This window comes from Bombina bombina, chromosome 3, assembly GCF_027579735.1.
Source record: "Bombina bombina isolate aBomBom1 chromosome 3, aBomBom1.pri, whole genome shotgun sequence".
Lineage (NCBI taxonomy): Eukaryota > Metazoa > Chordata > Amphibia > Anura > Bombinatoridae > Bombina > Bombina bombina.
Genome location: NC_069501.1, coordinates 1,259,105,424 through 1,259,131,664, shown reverse-complemented (window position 1 = coordinate 1,259,131,664; position 26,241 = coordinate 1,259,105,424). Strand labels below are relative to the sequence as shown.

At 39.7% G+C, this 26,241-nt stretch overlaps 1 protein-coding gene across 1 annotated transcript in view; it reads right to left on the bottom strand.

The window, feature by feature from the left end:
* The window catches only part of LOC128652710 (vomeronasal type-2 receptor 26-like), a 170,230-nt gene that overhangs the window by 132,492 nt on the left and 11,497 nt on the right, over positions 1 to 26,241 (bottom strand). The window contains exon 2 of the mRNA XM_053705642.1: positions 5,116 to 5,346. Coding sequence (XP_053561617.1) covers positions 5,116 to 5,346 — 231 coding nt within the window. The remainder of the gene's footprint in view (positions 1 to 5,115; positions 5,347 to 26,241) is intronic.

Genomic DNA, 26,241 nt, shown 5'->3' with positions numbered 1-26,241 from the left:
TACATTGATTGGCTTCTGTGATGTGATGTCCAAACTGTTTCCCTAATCTCAAACAAAATGACCATTACAATTATACATGATGGCATATTACTGTTTAAATGCCAACAACACAGCTTAAAGGGACAGTCAGAACATTATGGTTTTTTTACAAAGAAAACACGTTATTACGCGTTATCAAGTTTGTAAAAACAACACTTAGAGAAATACACATTTTACTTCTGTGATTAACCTTGTATCTATGCCTCGGAAAAATGACCACTTATTTATGTTCTTTTGACAGACCAACATTTCAGCCAATCACTGATCAATACAGGGTAACTATACTGTATGAGCTCAATGTTTTCTATATGAAAATGCAAAAAATTTAATAAATCCAAGCCGTTTAAGAAACCACAGCCAGTCCCCAAGTCTACATGAAGGTGCGACCCCATTCCAGCTCAGCTGGTAGGGGGCAGATTAAGATTATTTCAAAGCATTTGGACAGATTCTGTCCAGAATCAATGGATTCAGAGAATTGTCTCTCAAGGGTACCGAATAGGATTCAGAGTAAGACCTCCTGTGAGAAGATTTTTTTCTCTCACGCATCCTAGCAAATCCAGTAAAGGATCAGGCTTTTCTGAAGTGTGTTTCAGACCTGGAGCTTTCAGGGGTAATCATACCAGTTCCTTTTCAGAAACAGGGTCTGGGGTTTTATTCAAATCTATTCATTGTCCCAAAGAAAGAAAATTCATTCAGGCCAGTTCTGGATCTGAACATTTTTAAATCGTTTTGTAAGAGTGCCAACTTTCAAAATGTTGACTATAAGGACTATTTTGACTTTTGTTCAGCATGGTCATTATATGTACACGATAGACTTACAGGATGCATATCTTCATATTCCAATTCATCCAGATCACTATCAGTTTCTGAGATTCTCTTTTCTAGACAAGCATTATCAATGTGTCACTCTTCTATTTGGCCTAGCAACAGCTCCGATCATTTTTTTCAAAGGTTTTCGGTGCCCTATTCTCTGTAATCAGAGAACGGGATGTTTCCTTATTTGGTTGATATCTTGGTACTAGCTCAGTCTTTACATTCTGCAGAATCTCACACAAATCAACTAGTGTTGTTTCTTCAAAGGCATGGTTGGATAATCAATTTACCAAAATGTTCCTTGATTCCTCAGACAAGGGTCAACTTTTTAAGTTTCCAGATAGATTCAGTGTCCATGACTCTGTCTCTAACAGACAAGAGATGACTAAAATTGGGTTCAGCTTGTCGGAACCTTCAGTCTCAATCATTCCCTTCCGTAGCTATGTGCATGGAAGTTTTAGGTCTCATGACTGCAGCATTGGATGCGATTCCCTTCGCTCGTTTTCATATGAGACCTCTCCAGATTTGTATGCCGAATCAATGGTGCAGGGATTATACAAAGATATCACAATTAATATCCTTAAATCCCAATGTTCGACTCTCTTTGACTTGGTGGTTAGATCACCATTGTATAATTCAAGGAGCCTCTTTTGTTTGTCCAACCTGGACTGTGATCACAACAGATACAAGTCTTTTAGGTTGGGTAACTGTCTGAGGATCTCTGACAGCACAAGGGGTTTGGAAATCTCAAGAGGCGAGGTTACCAATCAATATTTTAGAACTCTGTGCTATTTTCAGGGCTCTTCAGATGTGGCCTCTGTTGAAGAGAGAATCGTTCATTTGTTTTCAGACAGACAATATCACAACTGTGGCATATGTCAATCATCAGGGTCTGAATCGCAGTCCCCAAGCTATGAAAAAAGCATCTTGGATACTTTCTTGGGCGGAATCCAGCTCCTGTCTAATTTCTGCGGTTCATATCCCAGGTGTAGACAATTGGGAAGCGGATTATCTCAGCCATCAGACTTTACATCCGGGGGAGTAGTCGCTCCATCCAGATGTGTTTTCTAACATTGTTGAGATATAGGGTCTTCCAGAACTAGATCTGATGGCTTCCCATCTAAACAAGAAACTTTCCAGGTACCTGTCCAGGTCCAGGGATCCTCAGGAAGAGGCAATGGATACATTAGCAGATCCTTGGTGTAACCAACCTGATTATATCTTCCCGTGTCTAGTTCTTCTTCCAAGAGGTTTTGGTATGTGGATCTTGTTCGGATGTCCAGTTGCCAACCTTGGCCACTTCCTTTAAGACCAGACCTTCTGTCTCAAGGTCTGTTTTTCTATCAGTATCTCAAATCATTAAATTTAAAGGTATGGAAATTGAATGCCTAGTGCTTAGTCATAGAGGTTTCTCTGACTCAGTGATTAATACTATGTTACAGGCTCGGAAATCTGTTTCTAGTAGGATTTATTATCGAGTTTGGAAGACTTATATTTCATGGTATTCTTCTCAAAAAATTTCCTGGCATTCTTTTAGAATTCCTAGAATTTTACAGTTTCTTCAGGATGGTTTGGATAAAGGTTTGTCTGCAAGTTCCTTGAAGGGACACATCTCTGCTCTTTCTGTTTTATTTCACAGAAAGATTGCTAATCTTCCTGATATTCACTGTTTTGTGCAGGCTTTGATCTGTATCAAGCCTGTCATTAAATCAATCTCTCCTCCTTGGAGTCTTAATTTGATTGTGAAGGCTTTACAGTCTCCTCCATTTTAGCCTATGCATTCTTTGAACATTAAACTACTTTCTTGGAAAGTGTTGTTCCTTTTGGCCATCTCTTCTGCTAGAAGAGTTTCTGAATTATCTGTTCTTTCCTGTGAATCTCCATTTTTTATTTTCCATCAGGATAAGGCGGTTTTGCGGACTTCATTTAAATTTCTACCTAAGGTTTTGAATTCTAACAACATTAATAGAGAAATTGTTGTTCCTTCTTTGTGGTCTAATCCTAAGAATTCTTTGGAGAGATCATTACGTTCTTTGGATGTTGTAAGTGTTTTGAAATATTATGTTGAAGCTACTAAAGATTTCATTAAGACTTCTAGTCTATTTGTTGTTTTTTTCTGGTCCTAGGAAAGGTCAGAAGGCTCCTGCCATTTCCTTGGCATCCCGGATAAAGCTTTTGATTCATCAGGCTTATTTGGAGTCGGGTCAGGCCCCGCCTCAGAGAATTACAGCTCATTCTACTAGATCAGTTTCACTTTGTGGGCTTTTAAGAATGAAGCTTCAGTTGATCAGATTTGCAAAGCAGCAACTTGGTCTTCTTTGCATACATTTACTAAATACTACTGTTTTGATGTATTTGCTTCCTCGGAAGCAGTTTTTGGTAGAAAAGTTCTTCAGGCAGCTGTTTCAGTTTGATTACTCTGCTTATGCTTAAGTTTTTCTTTTCATTTATGAGAATAAATTTATATCTTGGGTTGTGGATTAATTTTTTCAGCGGAAAATGGCTGTTATTATTCTATCCCTCCCTCTCTAGTGACTCTTCTGTGGAGTTCCACATCTTGGGTATTACTATCCCATACGTCACTAGCTCATAGACTCTTGCTAATTACATGAAAGAAAACATAATTTATGTAAGAACTTACCTGATAAATTCATTTCTTTCATATTGGCAAGAGTCCATGAGACCGACCCTTTTTATGGTGGTTATGATTTTTTTGTATAAAGCACAATTATTTCCAAATTCCTTTGATGATGCTTTTTACTCTTTTCTTTATCACCCCACTACTTGGCTATTCGTTAAACTGAATTGTGGGTGTGGTGAGGGGTGTATTTATAGGCATTTTGAGGTTTGGGAAACTTTGCCCCTCCTGGTAGGATTGTATATACCATACGTCACTAGCTCATGGACTCTTGCCAATATGAAATAAATGAATTTATCAGGTAAGTTCTTACATAAATTATGTTTTTTGCTACATAAAGAACATAGGAACTTCAAGAATTGTCATTAAAAATACATTAAAGCAAATTAAGAATAAATGAAAATTATATTGCATGTTTCAAGATATTTGACTGGGAAGGGCTCCAACGTGTTTGTGTGTGTGTGTGTGTGTGTATATATATATATTGTGACAGAAAGTCTGGTTTGGTGATAGAGGGAGTACATATTAGAGCAAAATGAATACATTTCACTTTACCATTTTGTTAAGAAACCCCCGGGAAGTGATTAGTGTTTTTTAGTTATGAATACCATACAGCTGTTAAAGACAACTCAAGTCAGGTGTGGCTCATGATTACTGCTCCTAGGGTTTAAAGGTGAAGCATTTCTCTAGCTAAGTAGATTACAGCCAGGCAGGAGGCCTGATGTGTTGTAAAAAATATTATGTACTAAACGTTTTGCTGGATTTCTGTTTGCTGTTACATTCTGCAAAGGACATTTGTGTTGCTGCAGACAATGCACATAGAGATTTGCTGTTTTGGAAGCTTGTGCTGAGAAACTTGTCCTTTTGCCTTACCTGTGAACAAACTGTATGCTACACCTTGGTATTTTGGAAGAAAATAAAGTTTTGAAAACTTTAAATGGATTGTCCTCTATTGCATTTAAACCCTAGAAGACAGTGGTTGCCAAAGATTCTTGTTACAATATATAAATACTTTTTATTAATATTAAAATTATATATTTTTATTATAAAGTGTATATATGTGTGTAGTACTTCATTTTAATCTGTAACTTTTTTTAACCCTTGCAAGTTATTTCAGGTCTCAAGCCACACTAAATATAGAACAGTTTGGCTTTTGCTGAAACTATAACTTTCAACTTGTAATAGGCACAAGTTAGCAGACCCACAATCTTCATTGAAAGTATAGTTTGTGCTTGAGAAAAGCCAATCGCACTAACCCTTCCCTGGTTTACGCGCTATATCATGGACTTGTAATGTTTAGCATGGTCAAGCGATATTGCGTATCACGTCACAAGTTATCATTAGCACACCACTTGTAATCTGGCTTATATATTTCTACAAATCCTGATTTTCAGGATAGCAAGATGTATCCATAGAAATATGCAGTATTATAAGATTATACACATATTGCTTGCCAGTACAAAGGTTAAATATCTACCCATCTATTTTCTGAGGTAGATTCAAGTTAAATTTACTTTTTTGAACAAAAAAAAAAATATCAAAATGAAAATATTTAAACGTTGTTTTTCAAATGGATGACAAAACATATTTGAGAACAAAGTCCCTTTACGTGCCCAGTAACTTACTGCTCCAAGTTTAGGACTCCAAGAGATTTCACTGTCATTTAAAATAAGTTGTCTGCCCACAGGAGCTAGGGAGGTAAAGTTTCCAACTTGGTGAGGGGCCAGTTCTTCTTGTATGCCAGATGGGATCCAGTTTATTATGTCATAGTGACCTGGTACATCTCCATTATCAGTAAAGGAAATGTCCATATTAGATGCAGTTGTAAAATGTGCCTTCCTCAGGTGCTTGTTAATCTATAAAACAGACACAAGTAAGATAAAGACACAAAATAATTTTATGATAATGTGAAAAGGATAAATAAAAATGTTGGTTTAGAAGCATGTAAATAAAGTACACAAAATGATATCAGGTCACGTATGTAACAAGTTTTATACTATTAGCCCTGGTCTATAGGACTATATTGATATATGTGTGATTATTTGGCTAATTTCAGTGTCCCAAATATTCTTACTTTTTGCTGCTTCCTTCTTGGAGTCAGTTGTGCATTATATATAAGCACCCCCTATGCAAAACTAAGTGTCCTACATGCTAAATGTCCTCATATGATTCGATTGTTGGAGGAAACAATGTGGGCATGTGATCTTTTGCACCTGTGTAGGTTTCTTGTCTGGAATTGTTGTTTAAACTCATGTGGACAAGTCTTACAGGCCCATTTATCAAGCTCCGTACAGAGCTTGAAGGGCCGTGTTGCTGGCGAGTCTTCAGACTCGCCAGAAACACAACTTATGAAGCAGCGGTCACAAAGACCGCTGCTCCATAACGCTGTCCGCCTGCTCTGAGCAGGCAGACAGGAATCGCTGGAAATCAAACCGATCGAATACGATCGGGTTGATTGACACCTCCCTGCTGGCGGCTGATTGGCCGCGAGTCAGCAGGGGGCGGCGTTGCACCAGCAGCTCTTGTGAGCTGCTGGTGCAATGTTAAATGCTGAGAGCATATTGCTCTCCGCATTTAGTGAGGTCTTGCGGACCTGATCCGCAGTGTCGGATCAGGTCCACAAGCCCTTTGATAAATGGGCCTGTTAGCCTCAGATATTCCCATATAATAATGTTATAAATAATCTCCATCTGGTAGCTGAGGATGCCATTATAGCAATGAGGCAAACAGAGTCAAGACAGCGACAAACACATTAAGCATATCTTCTACATGTGTTTTATGGTGCTGATTCGTCATCACAGAACAGAACAGGAATTACATAAATATAGCATTAAGCAAGCAATATTGAATTATTTTTTTTTATGTACCTAAACTATTGTTTTTCCTAAAATCCTGAATAAATGCTAAACAAAAAACTTTCAATACGTGTCCATATGTGTTAATTAGGTGTCATTTTGTTGTGTTTCTTAGAAATAAGCCTTAAAATTCACTTATCATACTTAAAAAAAAGACAAGCAATGTTTCATCAAAACAATATCTACTAAAAATATATAAATAATGGAGTCTATCTGTTAGGGTTGTGTCAGGCTACAGCGAATCATGTCCGCTCAGCCATTAATAAATCTACCCCTTAGTGTTAAGGCCATTTTTTCCCCTTTGAGGGCTTCATGGAATCATAGTGCTAATTGAGTAGGGATCTGTTCTCCAGGTGCGGTGATGAGTGGAGCAAAATACTTTCATTATACGTGAAAATATTTATGTTTAAATAGTGGAGCTAATATACAGGAAAGTGGGAATTACTGGCACTGCAAATAACATTAGAGGAATATGGACCTAATAAAACTAGGACCAGTGTTGCACTTAAACTATACTACTAACACATATACCCCACTTAAAATATATGGGGCAAAAGAAAGGGATTATAGCACTCAACCTCTAAATTTAAATAAACAAAATAAAATATAACTTATTATCAATAAATAAAATGTCCAGGACACCCTGTTACACTTCCGCCCACCACACTAAAAACAATACTCTGTCAGTTCAACACCTCCCTGTTTCCTAGTCGATAACAGCATACATCGGCATCAGGTGCCAGAGGTGTAAGAACCGTTTAACACAAATGAGTTTCGGCCGGTATGCGGCCGTTCTCAATGTTCCTAATTTTATAAAGTAAGGACAAATCGAGCTGACATAGGATGCTTCTTAAATACCTACATGAAAATAAGACTACCAGTCACGACGCAATATGTAATACCCCTCCTCTCTCCAATCTCCATATCTTAAATGTGATTGGGTATCAAGGGGGCATGCGGACCAGTCTGGTACTTGATTGGATTTACTGGAGTTAAGTTATACACACGAATAGCTTATGTATAGCTGTTTTGACAATCATATGTCTCAAAATAACAGCCTAGCTCTCATGTGTATTGAAACATAGCATCTCCTTCCCCATTTAAAACATACGATTATGACTTGTTTAAAACGTAACATAATACACTTATTCCTCTGTACTTAATATTAGCACCAACACTTATGATTATGCTCACAATGTTTCAAAATTAGAGGTCATTCCCCAACTAAAGATCAAGTAACCAATAATGAGTAATAATCATTTACAATCATGATATGGTTTCCTGTTTCTCTCACGTAAAAAAGCTATAATATATACGAGTGAGAATTCACTCAAATGCTGCACATATTATATCATTCCAAGACTCAAATGTCTTGTACATCATGGCAGCATCCTATATTATAAAAGAAAAGTGTTTGTCTGAAGCCGTCATGCGCAGTACAGACAAACACTTGGCCTTAGATTCTATTCTCGCGCACCTCGGCATAGCTGACAGCTGACAGATTGGGAGCGCGAGGTACACAGCATACAAGCAGCTGTGAGATAGGGAGCGCGAGCTACTCAACAGCTGTGAGGTCTGCTGCGTGAGAAGCGGCAACGCGCTCCCCAGACCTCACAGCTGTTTGTGGCCGACGGGAGCATCGCGAGGGGCGTGGCCGGGCGTCGCGAGGGGCCTGGCCGGGCGTCACGAGGGGCGTGGCCGGGTGGGTGTTGCCGCGATGGGGCGTGGCCGGGCGGGGTCCGCGAAGACAGAGCCAGAGAGGGAGCAGGAGGGGGGGGCCAAAGAGAAGGGGGGGGGGGAGAGAGCCAAAGAGAAGGGGGGGCAGAGAGCCAAAGAGAAGGGGGGGGCAGAGAGCCAAAGAGAAGGGGGGGGGCAGAGAGCCAAAGAGAAGGGGGGGGCAGAGAGCCAAAGAGAAGGGGGGGGCAGAGAGCCAAAGAGAAGGGTGGGGGCAGAGAGCCAAAGAGAAGGGGGGGGGAAGAGAGCCAAAGAGAAGGGGGGGGCAGAGAGCCAAAGAGAAGGGGGGGGCAGAGAGCCAAAGAGAAGGGGGGGGCAGAGAGCCAAAGAGAAGGGGGGGGGCAGAGAGCCAAAGAAAAGGGGGGGGCAGAGAGCCAAAGAGAAGGGGGGGCAGATAGCCAAAGAGAAGGGGGGGGCAGAGAGCCAAAGAGAAGGGGGGGGGGCAGAGAGCCAAAGAGAAGGGGGGGGCAGAGAGCCAAAAAGAAGGGGGGGCAGAGAGCCAAAGAGAAGGGGGGGGGCAGAGAGCCAAAGAGAAGGGGGGGGCAGAGAGCCAAAGAGAAGGGGGGGGCAGAGAGCCAAAGAGAAGGGGGGGCAGAGAGCCAAAGAGAAGGGGGGGCAGAGAGCCAAAGAGAAGGGGGGGCAGAGAGCCAAAGAGAAGGGGGGGGGCAGAGAGCCAAAGAGAAGGGGGGGGCAGAGAGCCAAAGAGAAGGGGGGCAGAGAGCCAAAGAGAAGGGGGGGCAGAGAGCCAAAGAGAAGGGGGGGGGCAGAGAGCCAAAGAGAAGGGGGGGGCAGAGAGCCAAAGAGAAGGGGGGGCAGAGAGCCAAAGAGAAGGGGGGGGGCAGAGAGCCAAAGAGAAGGGGGGGGGGCAGAGAGCCAAAGAGAAGGGGGGGGCAGAGAGCCAAAGAGAAGGGGGGGGGCAGAGAGCCAAAGAGAAGGGGGGGGCAGAGAGCCAAAGAGAAGGGGGGGGCAGAGAGCCAAAGAGAAGGGGGGGCAGAGAGCCAAAGAGAAGGCGGGGGGGCAGAGAGCCAAAGAGAAGGCGGGGGGCAGAGAGCCAAAGAGAAGGGGGGGGCAGAGAGCCAAAGAGAAGGGGGGGGGCAGAGAGCCAAAGAGAAGGGGGGGGCAGAGAGCCAAAGAGAAGGGGGGGGGCAGAGAGCCAAAGAGAAGGGGGGGCAGAGAGCCAAAGAGAAGGGGGGGCAGAGAGCCAAAGAGAAGGGGGGGGCAGAGAGCCAAAGAGAAGGGGGGGCAGAGAGCCAAAGAGAAGGGGGGGGGAGAGAGAGCCAAAGAGAAGGGGGGGGGAGAGAGAGCCAAAGAGAAGGGGGGGAAGAGAGCCAAAGAGAAGGGGGGGAAGAGAGCCAAAGAGAAGGGGGGAGAGCCAAAGAGGGGGGAGAGAGAGAGCCAAAGAGGAAAAAGAGCCAAAAAGGAGAGAGAGCCAAAGAGGGGGGAGAGAGAGCCAAAGAGGGGGGGGGAGAGCCAAAGGGGGGGGGGAGAGAGCTAAAGGGGGGGAGAGCCAAAGAGGGGGGAGAGAGAGAGCCAAAGAGGAAAGAGAGCCAAAGAGAGAGACAAAGAGGGGGGAGAGAGAGCCAAAGAGGGGGGGGGCAGAGCCAAAGAGGGGGGGGGGAGAGCCAAAGAGGGGGGGGAGAGAGCCAAAGAGGGGGGGAGAGAGCCAAAGAGGGGGGGAGAGCGCCAAAGAGGGGGGGAGAGAAAAAAAGAGGGGGGAGAGAGCCAAAGAGGGGAGGGGAGAGCAAAAGAGGGGGGGGGAGAGCCAAAGAGGGGGGGAGCCAAAGGGGAGGGGGGAGCCAAAGGGGAGGGGAGAGCCAAAGAGGGGGGAGAGAGAGAGCCAAAGAGGAGAGAGAGCCAAAGAGGGGGGAGAGAGAGCCAAAGAGGGGGGAGAGAGAGCCAAAGAGGGGGGAGAGAGAGCCAAAGGGGGGGGGGGAGCCAAAGAGGGGAGAGAGAGAGCCAAAGAGGAGAGAGAGCAAAAGAGGGGAGAGAGCCAAAGAGGGGGGGGGAGAGCCAAAGAGGGGGGGAGCCAAAGAGGGGGGGAGAGCCAAAGGTGGGGGAGAGCCAAAGGGGGGGAGAGAGAGCAAAAGAAAGGATGGAGAGAGCCAAAGAGGGGAGAGAGAGAGCAAAAGAGGGGAGAGAGAGAACAAAGGAGAGGGGGAGAGAAAGCAAAAGAGAGGGGGGAAAGAAAGCAAAAAAGAGGGGGGAAGAGAGAGCAAAAGAAAGGAGGGAGAGAGCAAGGGGTGGGACCGCTGTTCTGAAAAAAATGGCCCGTGTACACGGGCTTTAGTACTAGTATATGTATATTAAGCAAGTAAGAGCCATCATAGTTTATAGAAAAATGGTATAGAGTCAGGGAAAACCTTCAAATAAATAACTGTAATGAAGAAGAATCTTTTGACATCAAACACTGCCTGAATTGCAATTCTATTTACGTTATGTACGTCATAACCTGTATTTTGTGCAATCGTCAATATGTTGGACAAATGACACGTGATGTGGGGTCTAGAATTAGAGAACATTTTTCAACTATCTCTATTGGAAAATCCACTACGCCACTTGTCCAATATTTTGCCCTATGCCATAATAAGAGCTTGGATTCTTTCAGGTGGCAGGCCATTGACAAAACTATTCTGCCTTAAAGAGGCGGGGATAAGAATACAATCTTGAGCAGAAAGGAAATGTATTGGATATATAGGGCTCCATGTACTAAGCCGTCAATTCATCCGTCATTGTAGACGCGGATAAACTCGCCGTTACTCGCCGCGGGCGAAATGGTGTCCGCTGTCGCTATGTACTAATATTCCCCCAATAAATAGACAAGTCTAGCCCGCCGCGAGCAGTTGCGGATTGTTGATAAATTTGACGCCTCGCTCGCCGCGACTAAGCTGATGTACTTAACTTTCAGTTGAATTGTCTGGCCAATTATTAACACGTGACATGCAAGGTGTCACGAACATCATAGTAGTCACGGGAATAGAATATTATTGTTCAAAATTTTTTGAAGAGTGATAACAGAGCGTTATTTTTGTAATATTTATTTACAATTTGGATATGGCTTCATCTGGATCTGATAATATATAAATATTAATATAAAAATAATTATAAAGATTGACAACTATACAATACAAATTTAAAATATAGATTACTCTTTAATTACAGTCGACAAATTGGGCGCAATTTATGTACATGGAAATGAGAGACAAATTAGACTCCAGTTATGCTGTAAGTACAATGCTGATATTACTGCCTTTTATATATGTCTAGACTGGCGTCTAGATTGACTTTCCTATTGTTTTGTACCTTGCCCGCCACCTAAAAGGTGGCGAGGCAAAAATAACGAGGTGGGAGCGGAAATTGTAGCGACCGGACAAATAGATTTTTTAGTACATTAGTTTTTGGCGAGTTGGTGGTCAAATGTGTCTAATTACAGTGAAAAATGGAGCGGTAGCGAGGTTTGGCAGATAAGTACGCTCGCAATTTTAAAGATGCGAGTTTTAACATAATTGACGGCTTTGTACATATCAGTTTGCGAATTTTGACGCGAGATTTGTTGCGGGTAGCTCGCTGACTGCTTAGTACATGGAGCCCATAGACTCGATACCCAAATCCCGCTAGGATTTAAATCAGAATATGATCTAATTAATCACTGGCAGAACTAGATATATGCTGTTTGGCATGTATCACTATTGGAGCTTGGTTTAATACTAGAGACTCTATTTACCTATTATTTCATCTCTAGTGAGTCACCCATAGCAGTGTTTCTCTTATCCGGGATATAACACTAATTGACATATCTAAGGGTATGTCCCACTGCTGGTGATATTACTATCACCACCTTTTTCTTCCATTTGATCTCACATGGAGCAGGTTGGGCACTATTCAGCTCCAATACCTATGATATAATAGACCTGGGCGTTTCTCTTTTGTTACTTATTTATTTATTTATTTATTTATTTATTACCATCATTGATCATTTCATGTTTATTGATTGATTATATACTTTAGTGTATTGTAATTGATCGATGTCACTGTAATTAATTTGAGTAAACTATTGAGGGTATACACATATTATTTTTCTTTTAATATTTATAATATATGTGTATATTTTGGATTTGCTGCAAGTACTTGACCCCACACTAAGGGTAGCAAATAACTCATTACTACACAGTAAGACTGAATGCCCCGTAACTTAATGGTTAGTTATATCGCCTATGATCCCTGGGATCCGGGATCGATACTCACCTGATATTATTACCACTTTTGTTTTTGTACTAAAATGTATACATTCCTTTTACTGAGACATTCCCTTCCTTTTTATGGAGTTGTAAATGAGAAGGTAGGACACTTGGTATATTACCATTTGTAGCGACTATTGCAATTAGCATTACACAATCACTATGTGTTCTTTCATACAACTCATTTAGCATTAACATGTACCCATTCTTTTTTTTCAAACTTTGGAAATATTCAATTGCATTATAGATAGTAATTTCTTCTAATTACCAGGATATGTATTGAGTAGTAAAATGTTCTATTTTGTGATTAAGATTAGAGTTTTTATATAGATCAAATGTTTGTTCACATTGTAGAGGGTTGCTCCCTCAAGGCATAATTAATTACCATCATCATTCAGCTGTGCAATTACTGTTTTTAATCAATGGCTGTGTTAGTTAAGGTATAAGTAGTGTGTTTCTCACTCTTAGGATTAGCTATGATTACAGCTTTTTAGCTGAAACGCGTAAGCACGTTGTACACAGCTGATATTTTATCTTTGTTTTTTTATTCTTGGTGTGGATTTTTGACTTTTTAATATATTCCTGTATGGAAAAATAAATGCTAAGTATTATTTAAACGGATACTGCGCTGCCTGTTTGTCCTTTGTTACCATCATAGTTTATGCCATATCATATGTGAATAACCATACTAAGAGACCAGTATTAAGTTGGGACCATGGTACTAATGGGTGTTGGTATGGTGAGTACCTAAATTATTTCAGTAGATATTCCGAAATAAATTTGTAATAAATTAAAGAAATGCCCAATAGTTATTGGATTCATTCATGCCTCACGGCATGACACTATCCAATCTAAATATTCATTTAGTTTCCTGTTTCACCAACTGAGTTTCCATATTACCCCCTCTGATGCCAGGTTTTAATTTCTCCAAGCCCCATCATTTCAGTGCTTGCGTATCTCCTCTATGGTGTTGTAGGAAATGTCTAGCAACACTTGTGATATTCTTATTCTTCTCTATGTCAGACTTTGCATTCCTGATATTACTCAGGTGTTCAGTCATTCTTTTGCCAAGGGATCTCATTGTCATGCCAACATAGAACATTTTGCAGCTGCAGGAATCACAATATATGACATTGCTACTCTTGCAATTTATGTACTCATTAATAGACCATATTTATTAAATCTGTCTCTCATTTTAGTTTTCTTGATCATATGTTGTCAGACTTTACAATGTCCACACTGCTAGCCCCCTTCTATCCCCCCTGCCAGCCCCCTGCCAGCCCCCTGCTAGCCCCCCTGCCAGAAGGAGGCGTGTTTCTGCCATTGCCACTGAAGAGTGGGTAACGCCTCATCTCCAGAGGCCAGATATCCCACCCTTAACAGCAAATCCTGGCATAAATATAGATGTGGCAGGTTTTAGCCCCCAACAGTTTCTGGAGGTCTTTATGGGCGATGATGTATTGGGGAACATTGTCGCCCAAACTAATTTATATGCCCATCAGTTTTGTGCTGCAAAGCCTGAAACCTATTTGGCAAAGCAGCAATGGGCCCCCATCAATGTGCCAGAATTTAAAAAAATTCTGGGCATTAACTATGCGGATGGGCATCATAAAGAAACCCTCCGTTCACTCCTACTGGAGCAGTAGCCCCATCTGCTCTACCCCCATTTTCTCCCAGAGTATGACGAGGCAGAGGTATGAAATGATTCTGCATTTCATGCACTTCAGCGACAACAGCCTGTGCCCACCTAGGGAGCATCCCCAATTTGACAGGCTGTATAACATTCGCCCCCTGATTACCCACTTTTCTGCCAGGTTTGCAGAGGCTTATACACCTGAAAGAAATATATGCATTGATGAATCCCTGATGAAGTATAAGGGAAGGCTGGGATTCAAGCAGTATATTCCTTCCAAGCGCTCCAGGTATGGGGTAAAGTGTAATCAAAGATGGTTTGTGAAACAATCACTAGAGGGCGCTGTTAGATAAAGTGCATAATTCAAACATCTAAAACTTCAAATACCTATTACAGAAATTAATAATATACAAACACCTTGTGGTGTGATGTATATCCCTGTGGGGATAATATATGGTTATTTGCTCCTTTTCAACAGTGATTTGTTTGAACCTTCCTACTTATTACATGTGTATAAACAAGTGAAGTATCCCTAAAAATATTAATTTATAAAGCAGCACCTCTCAACACAAATATCATGAGCGCAAATGTGTATCAAACTAAGAAAAAACAAATGTGTAAAAACACACAAGAGGGCGCTAGTATGTCTGGTGACACCGTGAAATAAAAAACAATAAAATATATATAACTTAGTATAGATAAATACTACAAACTAAGTACAATCAAATTATTATTATATATGAAATACTAATAATAATAATAATGGAAAGTGACACCTCATTAATGTTGCATAGTGAAATAGTTCAAATTTTATCATAGATAGTCTAATGGATCACCAGGAGTCCACAACAAATTCCAACAGATGGATTCGGTTTCCAGATGGCTGCGAAAATGATCCTCTCCTCCGATGTAAAACCAATGATCTGTATAAATTACAAATAGAAAGGGACGACCATTGTGTGTATCGACAGCTCAAAAGACCCCACTAAGCAAGGTGCTCATTACCATACGGCCGTGAAGTTACAAGAAGTTTGCTGGTGTACAGCTGCTGCGAGGAGAACGCTGCCTTTGAGAGAGCAAGCTGGTTGGCTCAGATAACCAGATCGTATCCACAAGCACACTGGTGTGCTCAGCCAAAGTGTGAGTACCCTGGATTAGAGTGTGCTGCATGTGTGGGGTCTTTTGAGCTGTCGATACACACAATGGTCGTCCCTTTCTATTTGTAATTTATACAGATCATTGGTTTTACATCGGAGGAGAGGATCATTTTCGCAGCCATCTGGAAACCGAATCCATCTGTTGGAATTTGTTGTGGACTCCTGGTGATCCATTAGACTATCTATGATAAAATTTGAACTATTTCACTATGCAACATTAATGAGGTGTCACTTTCCATTATTATTATTATTAGTATTTCATATATAATAATAATTTGATTGTACTTAGTTTGTAGTATTTATCTATACTAAGTTATATATATTTTATTGTTTTTTATTTCACGGTGTCACCAGACATACTAGCGCCCTCTTGTGTGTTTTTACACATTTGTTTTTTCTTAGGTATGGGGTAAAGGTGTATAAGCTCTGTGAGAGCGAGACTGGGTATACTCAGGCCTTCTGGGTGTATGAGGGAAAGGCAAGATTGTCTGGGACCTGATATTACCCCATATTGAACAAAGGGTATTACTTGTACTTAGACAATTATTATACAAGTGTCCTTTTGTTCAAGCTACTGTATTGCTTTGATACTGTAGCTTGCGGTACAATTAAAAAGAACCACACAGGTTTCCCAGGACAACTTGCACGCACCCAGCTACGAAGGGGGGAGACCTCAGCTCTGCGCCAAGAGGAGCTGTTGGCACTTAAGTACAGAGACAAGAAGGATGTATACCTTCTTACCACCATCCACACAAAGAGGACGGTGGCGGTCTCTGTATGTGGCAGAGCTGAGATCATAAGGAAGCCAGTGTGCATCAAGTCTTATAACCGGCATATGGGTGGGGTTGATCTGGCAGATCAGCTGCTGCAGCCCTACCTAATTATGCGGAAGACAAGGGCTTGGTACAAAAAGGTTGCAATTTACCTAATGCAGATTGCAACCCACAACGCTTTTTTGTTGTTCAAAAAAGCATACCCCGGAATGAAACATACTTTTTTACAGTTTCAGCTCTAGATCATTTCGGGGATTTTGTACCAAGATGCACCTGCTTCCTGGGCGGTGATGGGAGAAAGCAGAGTTGGGGCTATCGATTTTATTTTTAAAATCCCCCCTACTGCCTCAAAGCAGAGACCACAAAAAAAATGCAGAGTCTGTACCAAGAGGGGGCAGAGAAGGGACACCATATATCACTGAACTGATTGCCCTGGACAGCCTGGACTCTGCATTGGGGACTGCTTTAAGCGGTACCATACAATGATACATTTTAAAAAAAAAAAATACATTTGTTGTTATTTTTTTTCTTGGTAATGTTTATTGTTAGATGTTTTTTTTGGTTGTTTTTTTACTTTTACTGTGCCAGATTTTTACATTTCCCTACTCTATTTTTTTCTAAAATTGGGGCTGTTTTTTTTTTTTTTTACCAAAATCCCTGTCAAACCTATGCATGGGGGGCATAGGTGTTCTCAGGGTGCCCTGCAGAAAACAACCTGGAGTGTTTTTTTGCAATAACTTACAACAGTCTCTCCTAAATCATAATCAAAAAGCAATGTATGTGTAAAAATAAAAATTGAAAAATTACCACCATACACGTTCTCCAATTTTTTTGGCTAAAACGGTTGCATCAAATACATCAAAGCACACCATATACAATACCTTGGGGTGTCAACATTTCAAACATATACACTTTCATGGCAATAAATAAAAATGGGGTATGCGATAGGCTCCAAACTAAAGATAGGTCTATCAGAAGAAATACTCTCACTTTTAATAACTAAAATCACAAGTTATAAAATTGTAACATAACCTTCCCAAAATCCTGGCAAACCTATGCATGGGGGGCATAGGTGTACTCAGGGTGCCTTGCAGAAAACAACCTGAAGTATTTTTTTGCAATAACTTACAACAGTCTCTCCTAAATCATAGTCAAAAAGCAATGTGTCTGTAAAAATGAAAATTGAATAATTACCACCATCCATTTTCCAATTTGTTTGGCTAAAACGGTTGCATCAAAGGGGTGTCAACATTTCAAAAATATGCACTTTCATGGCAATAAATAAAAATGAGGTATGCGATAGGCTCCAAACTGATGACAGGCCTATCAGAAGAAAAGTCATAACATTGGAACAGAACTTTCCCCAAATCCTGGCAAACCTATGCATGGGGGGAATAGGTGTACTCAGGAGGTATTGAAGAAAACAACCTGGGGTGTTTTTTTTGCAATAACTTACAACAGGCTATCCTAAATCATAGCCAAAAAGCAATGTGTGTGTAAAAAAAAAAAAAAAAAATACCACCACACACTTTCTCCATTTTTTGGCTAAAACAGTTGCATCAAAGGCATCAAACACACCATATACAATACCTTGTGGTCTCAAATTCTGAAATATATGCACATTCATGGCGAGAAAATGAATTGGGGTATGTAAAAAAGCCCCCCAAAAGAAGATAGTCAAAAAAGATAAGTTAAATTTGAAAAAATCACAAACACATGTCAGAAATTTGGCATTGCAAAACCCAACCAACCCAACAAACCTATGCATATGTGGTATCAATGTATTCAAGAGATCTTGCTGAACAAATATAGGGGTGTTCTTTGGCAGTAACACATAACAGGAACTGAGAATCCATGCCTAAAGTACAATTTGTGTGTGACAAATAACATAAGAAAATTACTACCCAAAAGTTTGACAAATACTGGTGGTATAATTAGTGCATGGAAAGTGTTAAAATACCAGCATTTTAAATACCCTAGGGTGTCTACTTTTCAAAAATATATGGTTTGATGGGAGTAAATTACATTGGCCGGCTTCAGAAATGACCTAAATAGGACATGGGTGCATGATGACCGATGTGAAAATTCCAAGTTGGAAAACTGGAATGCGCCCCCTAAAAATAAGGACATTTAGCCCACTGATAACCCAACAATCCTATTCATGGGTGGTATCACTGTACTCAAGAGATGTTGTTGAACACATATTGAGTTTTTTTTTTGCAGTAACACATAACATGAACTAAGAATTCATGCCTAAAGTATACTGTGTGTAAAAAATAACACAAAAAAATGACTACCCAAAAGTTTAACAAAGACTGGTGGTATAATTAGTGCATTGAAAGTGTTAAAATACCAGCATTTTAAATACCCTAGGGTGTCTACTTTTCAAAAATATATGGTTTGATGGGAGTAAATTACATTGGCCGGCTTCAGAAATGACCTAAATAGGACATGGGTGCATGATGACAAATGTGAAAATTCCAAGTTGGAAAACTGGAATGCGCCCCCTAAAAATAAGGCCATTTAGACCCCTGTTAACCCAACAATCCTATTCATGGGTGGTATCACTGTACTCAAGAGATGTTGTTGAACACATATTGAGGTTTTTTTTTGCAGTAACACATAACATGAACTAAGAATTCATGCCTAAATTATACTGTGTGTAAAAAATAACACAAAAAAAAATGACTACCCAAAAGTTTGACAAAGACTGGTGGTATAATTAGTGCATTGAAAGTGTTAAAATACCAGCATTTTAAATACCCTAGGGTGTCTATGTTTCAAAAACATATGGTTTGATGGGGTAAATTACATTGGCCAGGTTCAGAAATGACCTAAATAGAACATGGGTGCATGATGACAAATGTGAAAATTCCAAGTTGGAAAACTGGAATGTGCCCCCTAAAAATAAGGCCTTTTAGCCACCAGAGAACCCAGCAAACCTATTCATGGGTGGTATCACTGTACTCATGAGATGTTGTTGAACACATATTGAAGTGTTTTTGTGCAGTAACACATAACATGAACTAATTAGTGCATGGAAAGTGTTAAAATACCAGCATTTTAAATACCCTAGGGTGCCTACTTTTCAAAAATATACGGTTTGATGGGAGTAAATTACATTGCCCGGCTTCAGAAATGACCTAAATAGGACATGGGTGCATGATGACAAATGTGAAAATTCCAAGTTGGAAAACTGGAATGCGCCCCCTAAAAATAAGGCCATTTAGCCCCCTGATGACCCAACAATCCTATTCATGGGTGGTATCACTGTACTCAAGAGATGTTGTTGAACACATATTGAGGTGTTTTTTTGCAGTAACACATAACATGAACTAAGAATTCATGCCTAAAGTTTAATGTGTGTGAAAAATAACACAACAAAATGACTACCCAAAAGTTTGACAAAGACTGGTGGTATAATTATTGTATGGAAAGTGTTAAAATACCAGCATTTGAAATACCCTAGGGTGTCTACTTTTCAAAAATATATGGTTTGATGGGGGTAAATTACATTGGCCAGCTTCAGAAATGATCCAAATAGGACATAGGTGCATAATGACAGATGTGAAAATTCCAAGTTGAAGAACTTGTATGCGCCCCCTAAAAATAAATCCTTTTATTACCCAGAGAACCCAACACACCTAAACATGGGTGGTATCTCTGTACTCAGAATATGTTGCTGAACATATATTTTGGTGTTACTTGGCAGTAACCCTTAACATTCTCAGTAAATGTATTCTTAAATTGCTATTTTGTCAAAAACTTTGGCATAGATTGGTGGTAAAATGGTTGCATGAAAAGAGTAAAAATACCCCAAGTTTAATACCTTAGGTTGTGTTCTTTTTAAAAATATATACATGTAAAGGGTTATTCAGGGATTCCTGACAGATATCAGTGTTCCAATATAACTATCGCTAATTTTGAAAAAAAAATGGTTTTGAAATAGCAAAGTGCTACTTGTACTTATTGCCCTATAACTTGCAAAAAAAGCAAAGAACATGTAAACATTGGGTATTTTTAAACTCAGGACAAAATTTAGAAACTATTTAGCATTGGAGTTTTTCGGTAGTTGTAGAAGTGTAACAGATTTTGGGGGTCAAAGTTAGAAAAAACTTTTTTTCCATTTTTTCCTCATATTTTATAAAAAAAAATTATGACAAATTATAAGATATGATAAAAATAATGTTATCGTTAGAAAGTCCATTTAATGGCGAGAAAAACGGTATATAATATGTGTGGGTACAGTAAATTAATAAGAAGAAAATTACAGCTAAACACAAACACCACAGAAATGTAAAAATAGCCTTGGTCCCAAACAGACAGAAAATGAAAAAAGTGCTGCGGTCATTAAGGGGTTAATATACATATATGCTGCCATGATGTACAGGACATTTGAGTTTCGGACTGATATGTGCAGCATTTGAGTAAATTCTCACTAGTATATATTATAGCTTTTTTACATGAGAGAAGCAGGATACCATATCGTTATTGTAAATGATTATTACCCATTACTGGTTACTTGATCTTTAGTTGGGGAATGACCTCATAAGTGTTGGTGCTAATATTAAGTACAGAGGAATGAGTGTATTATGTTCCATTTTACGCAAGTCATAATGGTACATTTTAAATGGGGAAGGAGATGCTAGAAGTGTTTCAATACACATGAGAGCGAGGCTGTTATTTTGAGACATATTATTGTCGAAACAGCTATACGTAAGCTGTTTGTGTGTAAAGCTTAACTTCAGAAAATCCAATCAAGTCCCGGTCCACACGCCCCCTCGATACCCAATCCTATTTCAGATATAAAGATTGGAGAGAGGAGGGGTATTACGTTTTGCGTTGTGACTGGTAGTCTTATTTTCATGTAGGTTTTTAAGAATACGTCAGCTCGATTTGTCCTTACTTTGTAAAATTAGGAACATTGAGAAAGGTCGCATACAGGCCGAAACGCGTTTGTTTTAAATGGTTCTTACACCTCTGGTACCTGATGCCGATGTTTGCTGTTATCGGCCAGGAAACAGGTAGGTGTTGATCCGACATAGTATTGTTTTTAGTGTGGTGGGCGGAAGTGTAACAGGGTGCCCTGGACATATTTATTGATAATAAAAGTTATATTTTATATTGTTTATTTAAATTTAGAGGTTGAGTGCTATAATCCCTTTCTTTATCACATTATCTTTTTAGTGGGCTATTTGTGTTAGTAGCATTGTTATATACCCTCAGTATCACATCTGATGAAAAAAAAATTATGTATGTTTTAATGTGTTCTTATTTTTATTTTATATTCTATTAAAAGTTTTATACTTTTAGCCCTGGTCTATAGGACTACATCAATATATATGTGTGATTATTTGGAAAATTTCAGGTGTGCCCCAAATATTTTTACTTTTTTCTGCTTCCTTCTTGGAGGCCTATTTATCAAGCCGTCAACCGCAAATACGCTGGAATTCCACAGCGTAATTGTGACGAGCCTGATTCCCCTTATTTATCAAAGCCTACAGACCGAAAAATGTTGAAATTTGTGACATAACATACGATCCGTCTGTCTCAGTCCGACACGGATCGATGCTTACGTTATTGCAGATGTTCCGAATACAAATTCGGCACTATCTGACAACTTTTGCTAGTTATCAAATTTCTAACAGGTACGCTCGCCACTATTCCGGCCTAGCGTACCTGGTTTTCAATCCACCACCCTGGAGGCGGCGGATGCCATAGGAATCAATGGGAGTCTGAAAGCAGTGAAAGCTCATGTTCGCTGCTGCCCGATATCCCATTGATTCCTATGGGAGAATAAAAGTTATGTTTACACCTAACACCCTAACCGATATCCCATTGATTCCTATGGGAGAATAAAAGTTATGTTTACACCTAACACCCTAACATGTGCCCCGAGTCTAAACATCCCTAATCTACCTCCCCGCCACCGCCGCCACCTACATTATACTTATTAACCCCAATCTGCCGCCCCGACACCGCAGCCACCTACATAAAAGTATTAACCCCTCTCCCGCCGCTCCCGGAGCCCACCGCAACTAAATAAAGTTATTAACCCCTAAACCCCTGGCCTCCCACATCACTACCACTTACTGAACCTATTAACCCCTAAACTGCCAGCTCCCCACATCGCCATGAACTAAATTAACCTATTAACCCCTAAACCTAACAACCCGCTAACTTTATATTAAATATTAACTCAACCCTATCTTATAATAAATTTAAACTTACCTTTAGATTTAAATTAAACTATATTAAACTATTAATTAACCTACCCTAACTATTATACTAAAATTACATTAAACTATATTAAACTAATAATTAATCTACCCTAACTGTTATACTAAAATTATATTAAACTATATTAAACTAATACTTAATCTACCCCAACTATTATACTAAAATTACATTAAACTATATTAAACTAATAATTAATCTACCCTAACTGTTATACTAAAATTACATTAAACTACAAATTAAATTATTAACTATATTATATATTTAAAAACCTAACCCTACTCAAATAATTGAAATCTACTATTAAAAATTACAAAGTTACAAAAAACTAACAACTAAGTTACACAAAATAACAAACACTAAGTTACAAAAAAATAATAAACACTAAGTTACACAAAATAAAAAGTAAATTATCAAATATTTAAACTAATTACACCTAATCTAAGAGCCCTATGAAAATAAAAAAAGTCCCCCCAAAATAAAAAAAAACCCTAGCCTACAATAAACTACCAATGGCCCTTAAAAGGGCCTTTTGCGGGTCATTGCCCCAAAGAAATGAGCTCTTTTACCTGTAAATAAAAAATACAAATACGCCCTAAATAGTAAAACCCACCACCCACACAACCAACCCCCCAAATAAAAACCTAATCTTAAAAATCTAAGCTCCCCATTGCCCTGAAAAGGGCATTTGTATGGGCATTGCCCTTAAAAGGGCATTTAGCTCTTTTTCAAAAGCCCAAACCCTAATCTAAAATTAAAACCCACCCAATAAACCCTTAAAAAAACCTAACACTAACCACTGAAGATCCACTTTCAGTTTCTGAAGAGCCAACATCCATTCTCAACGAAGCGGCAGAAGTCCTCATCGAAGCCGGCAGAAGTCTTTATCCAAGCGGGTCGATGTCTTCATCCAACCGGGCAGAAGTCTTCATCCAGATGGCATCTTCTATCTTCATCCATCCGGCATGGAGCGACTCCATCTTCAAGACATCCGACGTGGAGTATCCTCTTCGTTCTATGTCTTCTTCAACAATGAATGTTCCTTTAAATGATGTCATCCAAGATGGCATCCCTTAGATTCCGATTGGCTGATAGAATTCTATCAGCCAATCGGAATTAAAGTTGAAAAAATCCTATTGGCTGATGCAATCTGCCAATAGGATTGAGCTTGCATTCTATTAGCTATTCCAATCAACCAATAGAATGCAAGCTCAATCCTATTGGTTGATTGGATCAGCCAATAGAATGAAAGCTCAATCCTATTGGCTGATTGCAACAGCCAATAGGATTTTTTCAACCTTAATTCCGATTGGCTGATATAATTCTATCAGCCAATCGGAATCTAAGGGACGCCATCTTGGATAACGTCATTTAAAGGAACATTACAGAAAAATCCAAAGGCCACATCTCTCTGCTTATCCTCCTTGACCTGTCTGTAGCCTTTGACACTGTTGACCACCCTATTCTGCTCCAAACCCTCCAATCCTTCGGCATCTGTGACACAGCTCTCTCGTGGTTCTCTTCCTATCTGAATAACCGTACATTTAGTGTAGCCTTCTCCGGAGCATCCTCTGCCCCATTACCACTTTCTGTTGGGGTACCTCAAGGCTCTGTCCTTGGTCCCCTTCTCTTTTCATTTTACATGTCGTCACTAGGTTCCTTAATAAAGTCCCATGGGTTTCAATACCATTTGTATGCCGATGACACCCAAATCTACCTCTCTGCACCAGACCTACCTCCTTCCTTACTAACCCATGTCACTAACTGTCTTTCTCACATCTCATCTTGGATGTCCTCTCACTACCTTAAGCTAAATCTCTCCAAAACTGAACTCCTTATTTTTCCCCCTTCTTCCAATGTCTCCACCCCCAAAATTTCTATAATTGTTGATAATTCCATCATTACCCCTACCCCGCACGCCCGATGTCTTGGGGTCACACTTGACTCGGATCTTTCCTTCACTCCTCACATTCAGTCCTTGGCTAAAGCCTGCCGCTTCCACCTTAAAAACATCGCTAAAATTAGACATTTCCTTACACAAGATACAACCAAGATTTTAATCCACTCTCTCATCCTTTCCCGTCTCGACTACTGCAATTCCGTCCTCTCTGGTCTACCTAGCTGCCGCATAGCTCCTTTACAATCCATTATAAATGCCTCTGCCAGGCTCATCTTCCTTACTCGTCCATCTTCATCTGCTGCACCTCTCTGCCAATCCCTTTACTGGCTTCCTCTTGCCTCTAGGATTAAACATAAAATCCTCACCCGGACATATAAAGCTCTCAACTGCACTGCTCCCCCCTACATCTCAGAACTTGTCTCTAGATACTCTCCCTCCCGTCCCCTTCGATCAGCTCAGGATCTCCTCCTCTCCTCCTCTCTTGTTACTTCCTCACATTCACGTTTACAGGACTTCTCCAGACTGGCCCCCATCTTGTGGAATTCCCTGCCTCGCTCCATAAGACTCTCCCCTAGTTTTTACAGCTTCAAGCACTCCCTAAAAACTCTACTATTCAGGGATGCATACAACCAACACTAACCTTCCCTAACGCCATTGCTTTCCCCTTGAACCCCTTAGAATGTAAGCCTATGGGCCCAGCTGTTTACAGATCACTTCATAAGAGCCGACTACAACAGTGAAACTCTCAGCAGGGCCCTCTACCCACTTGACCCCTACAAAAGCTATCCTGTACACCGACTATGTTTACAGCGCTGCGGAATCTGTTGGCGTTCTACAAATACCTGATAATAAAATAAAAATAATAACAGTTAGGGTAGATTAATTATTAGTTTAATAAAGTTTCATGTAATTTTAGTATAATAGTTAGGGTAGATTAATTATTAGTTTAATATAGTTTAATGTAATTTTACTAAAATAGTTAGGGTAGATTAATTATTAGTTTAATATAGTTTAATGTAATTTTAGTATAACAGGGTAGATTAATTATTAGTTTAATATAGTTTAATGTAATTTTAGTATAACAGTTAGGGTAGGTTAATTAATAGTTTAACATAGTTTAATTTAAATCTAAAGGTAAGTTTAAATTTATTATAAGATAGGGATGAGTTAATATTTAATATAAAGTTAGTGGGGAGCGGCGGAATAGGGGTTAATAAGTTTATTAGAGTTGCAGCGGTGTCGGGGAGCAACGGAATAGGGGTTAAACAGTTTAGTATAGTGGCGGTGTTTAGTGACAGTATATAAATAAAGCTAGGAAAAAGCCGAATAGCAGCGAGATCGATGACTGTTAGTTAACAACAGTCCTCTGCTCATTGCCCCATACTTGGTGCGCGGCTTTTTGACAGCTTTTTTGTTAAATATGGAGAGCGTATTCAGGTCCGCGGCCGCGATGTTAGGCGGTGTTGGGGGTGCCGTCGAATGCAAGTAAGTTGACGGCTTGATAAGTAGGCCTCTTTGACTCAGTTGTGTGTATACAGCATATATACAGTATATATATAGATAGATAGATAGATAGACACACACACATTTTTTTAGTATTTGTCCTTTATCAATTATTTTTGCCCTCGGTTTACACAACACTGTAATCTAAAAAATAAAATGGACCAAGCGGCGATGCTACAGTGATGTGAACCAAAATATTATAAATCCATCTGGCGTCTACTTAGGGCCTGTAGGGTTTTTTTTCTGTTTTTATCCAACTGTGCTAATATCACATTAAGTTAGCAAATTATAATTGTAATATTTATTATTACAAATGATTATGACTTATTTAACAAATCTAAATAAACAATACCTATAACAAACATTCACAATGCTTAATAAATCCTCTGTTCAGTCATACATTAACAATTTCTATATACAACAATATACACAATTAGCACTAGCGTAAATTATAACTTCTACCTAACATACAAAATAAATAATGTTTAAATCTTTAGTAAAAAATTGCCTTTCCTATTAAACTATATTAAACTTCATTACTTCCACTAACTAACTTCCAGAACACAATACCATTGCATTAACATATCATTTTGGTTTTAAAGTTCACTTTAAGAAAGTCAGGAGGTGCTGGAGTCTAACAATTGTCAACTCATCCCAAGGTGTAACATTTTTTTTTTACAGTTAGTCTAATTGTAAATTCCTTTTAATCTATTGATCAGATTAA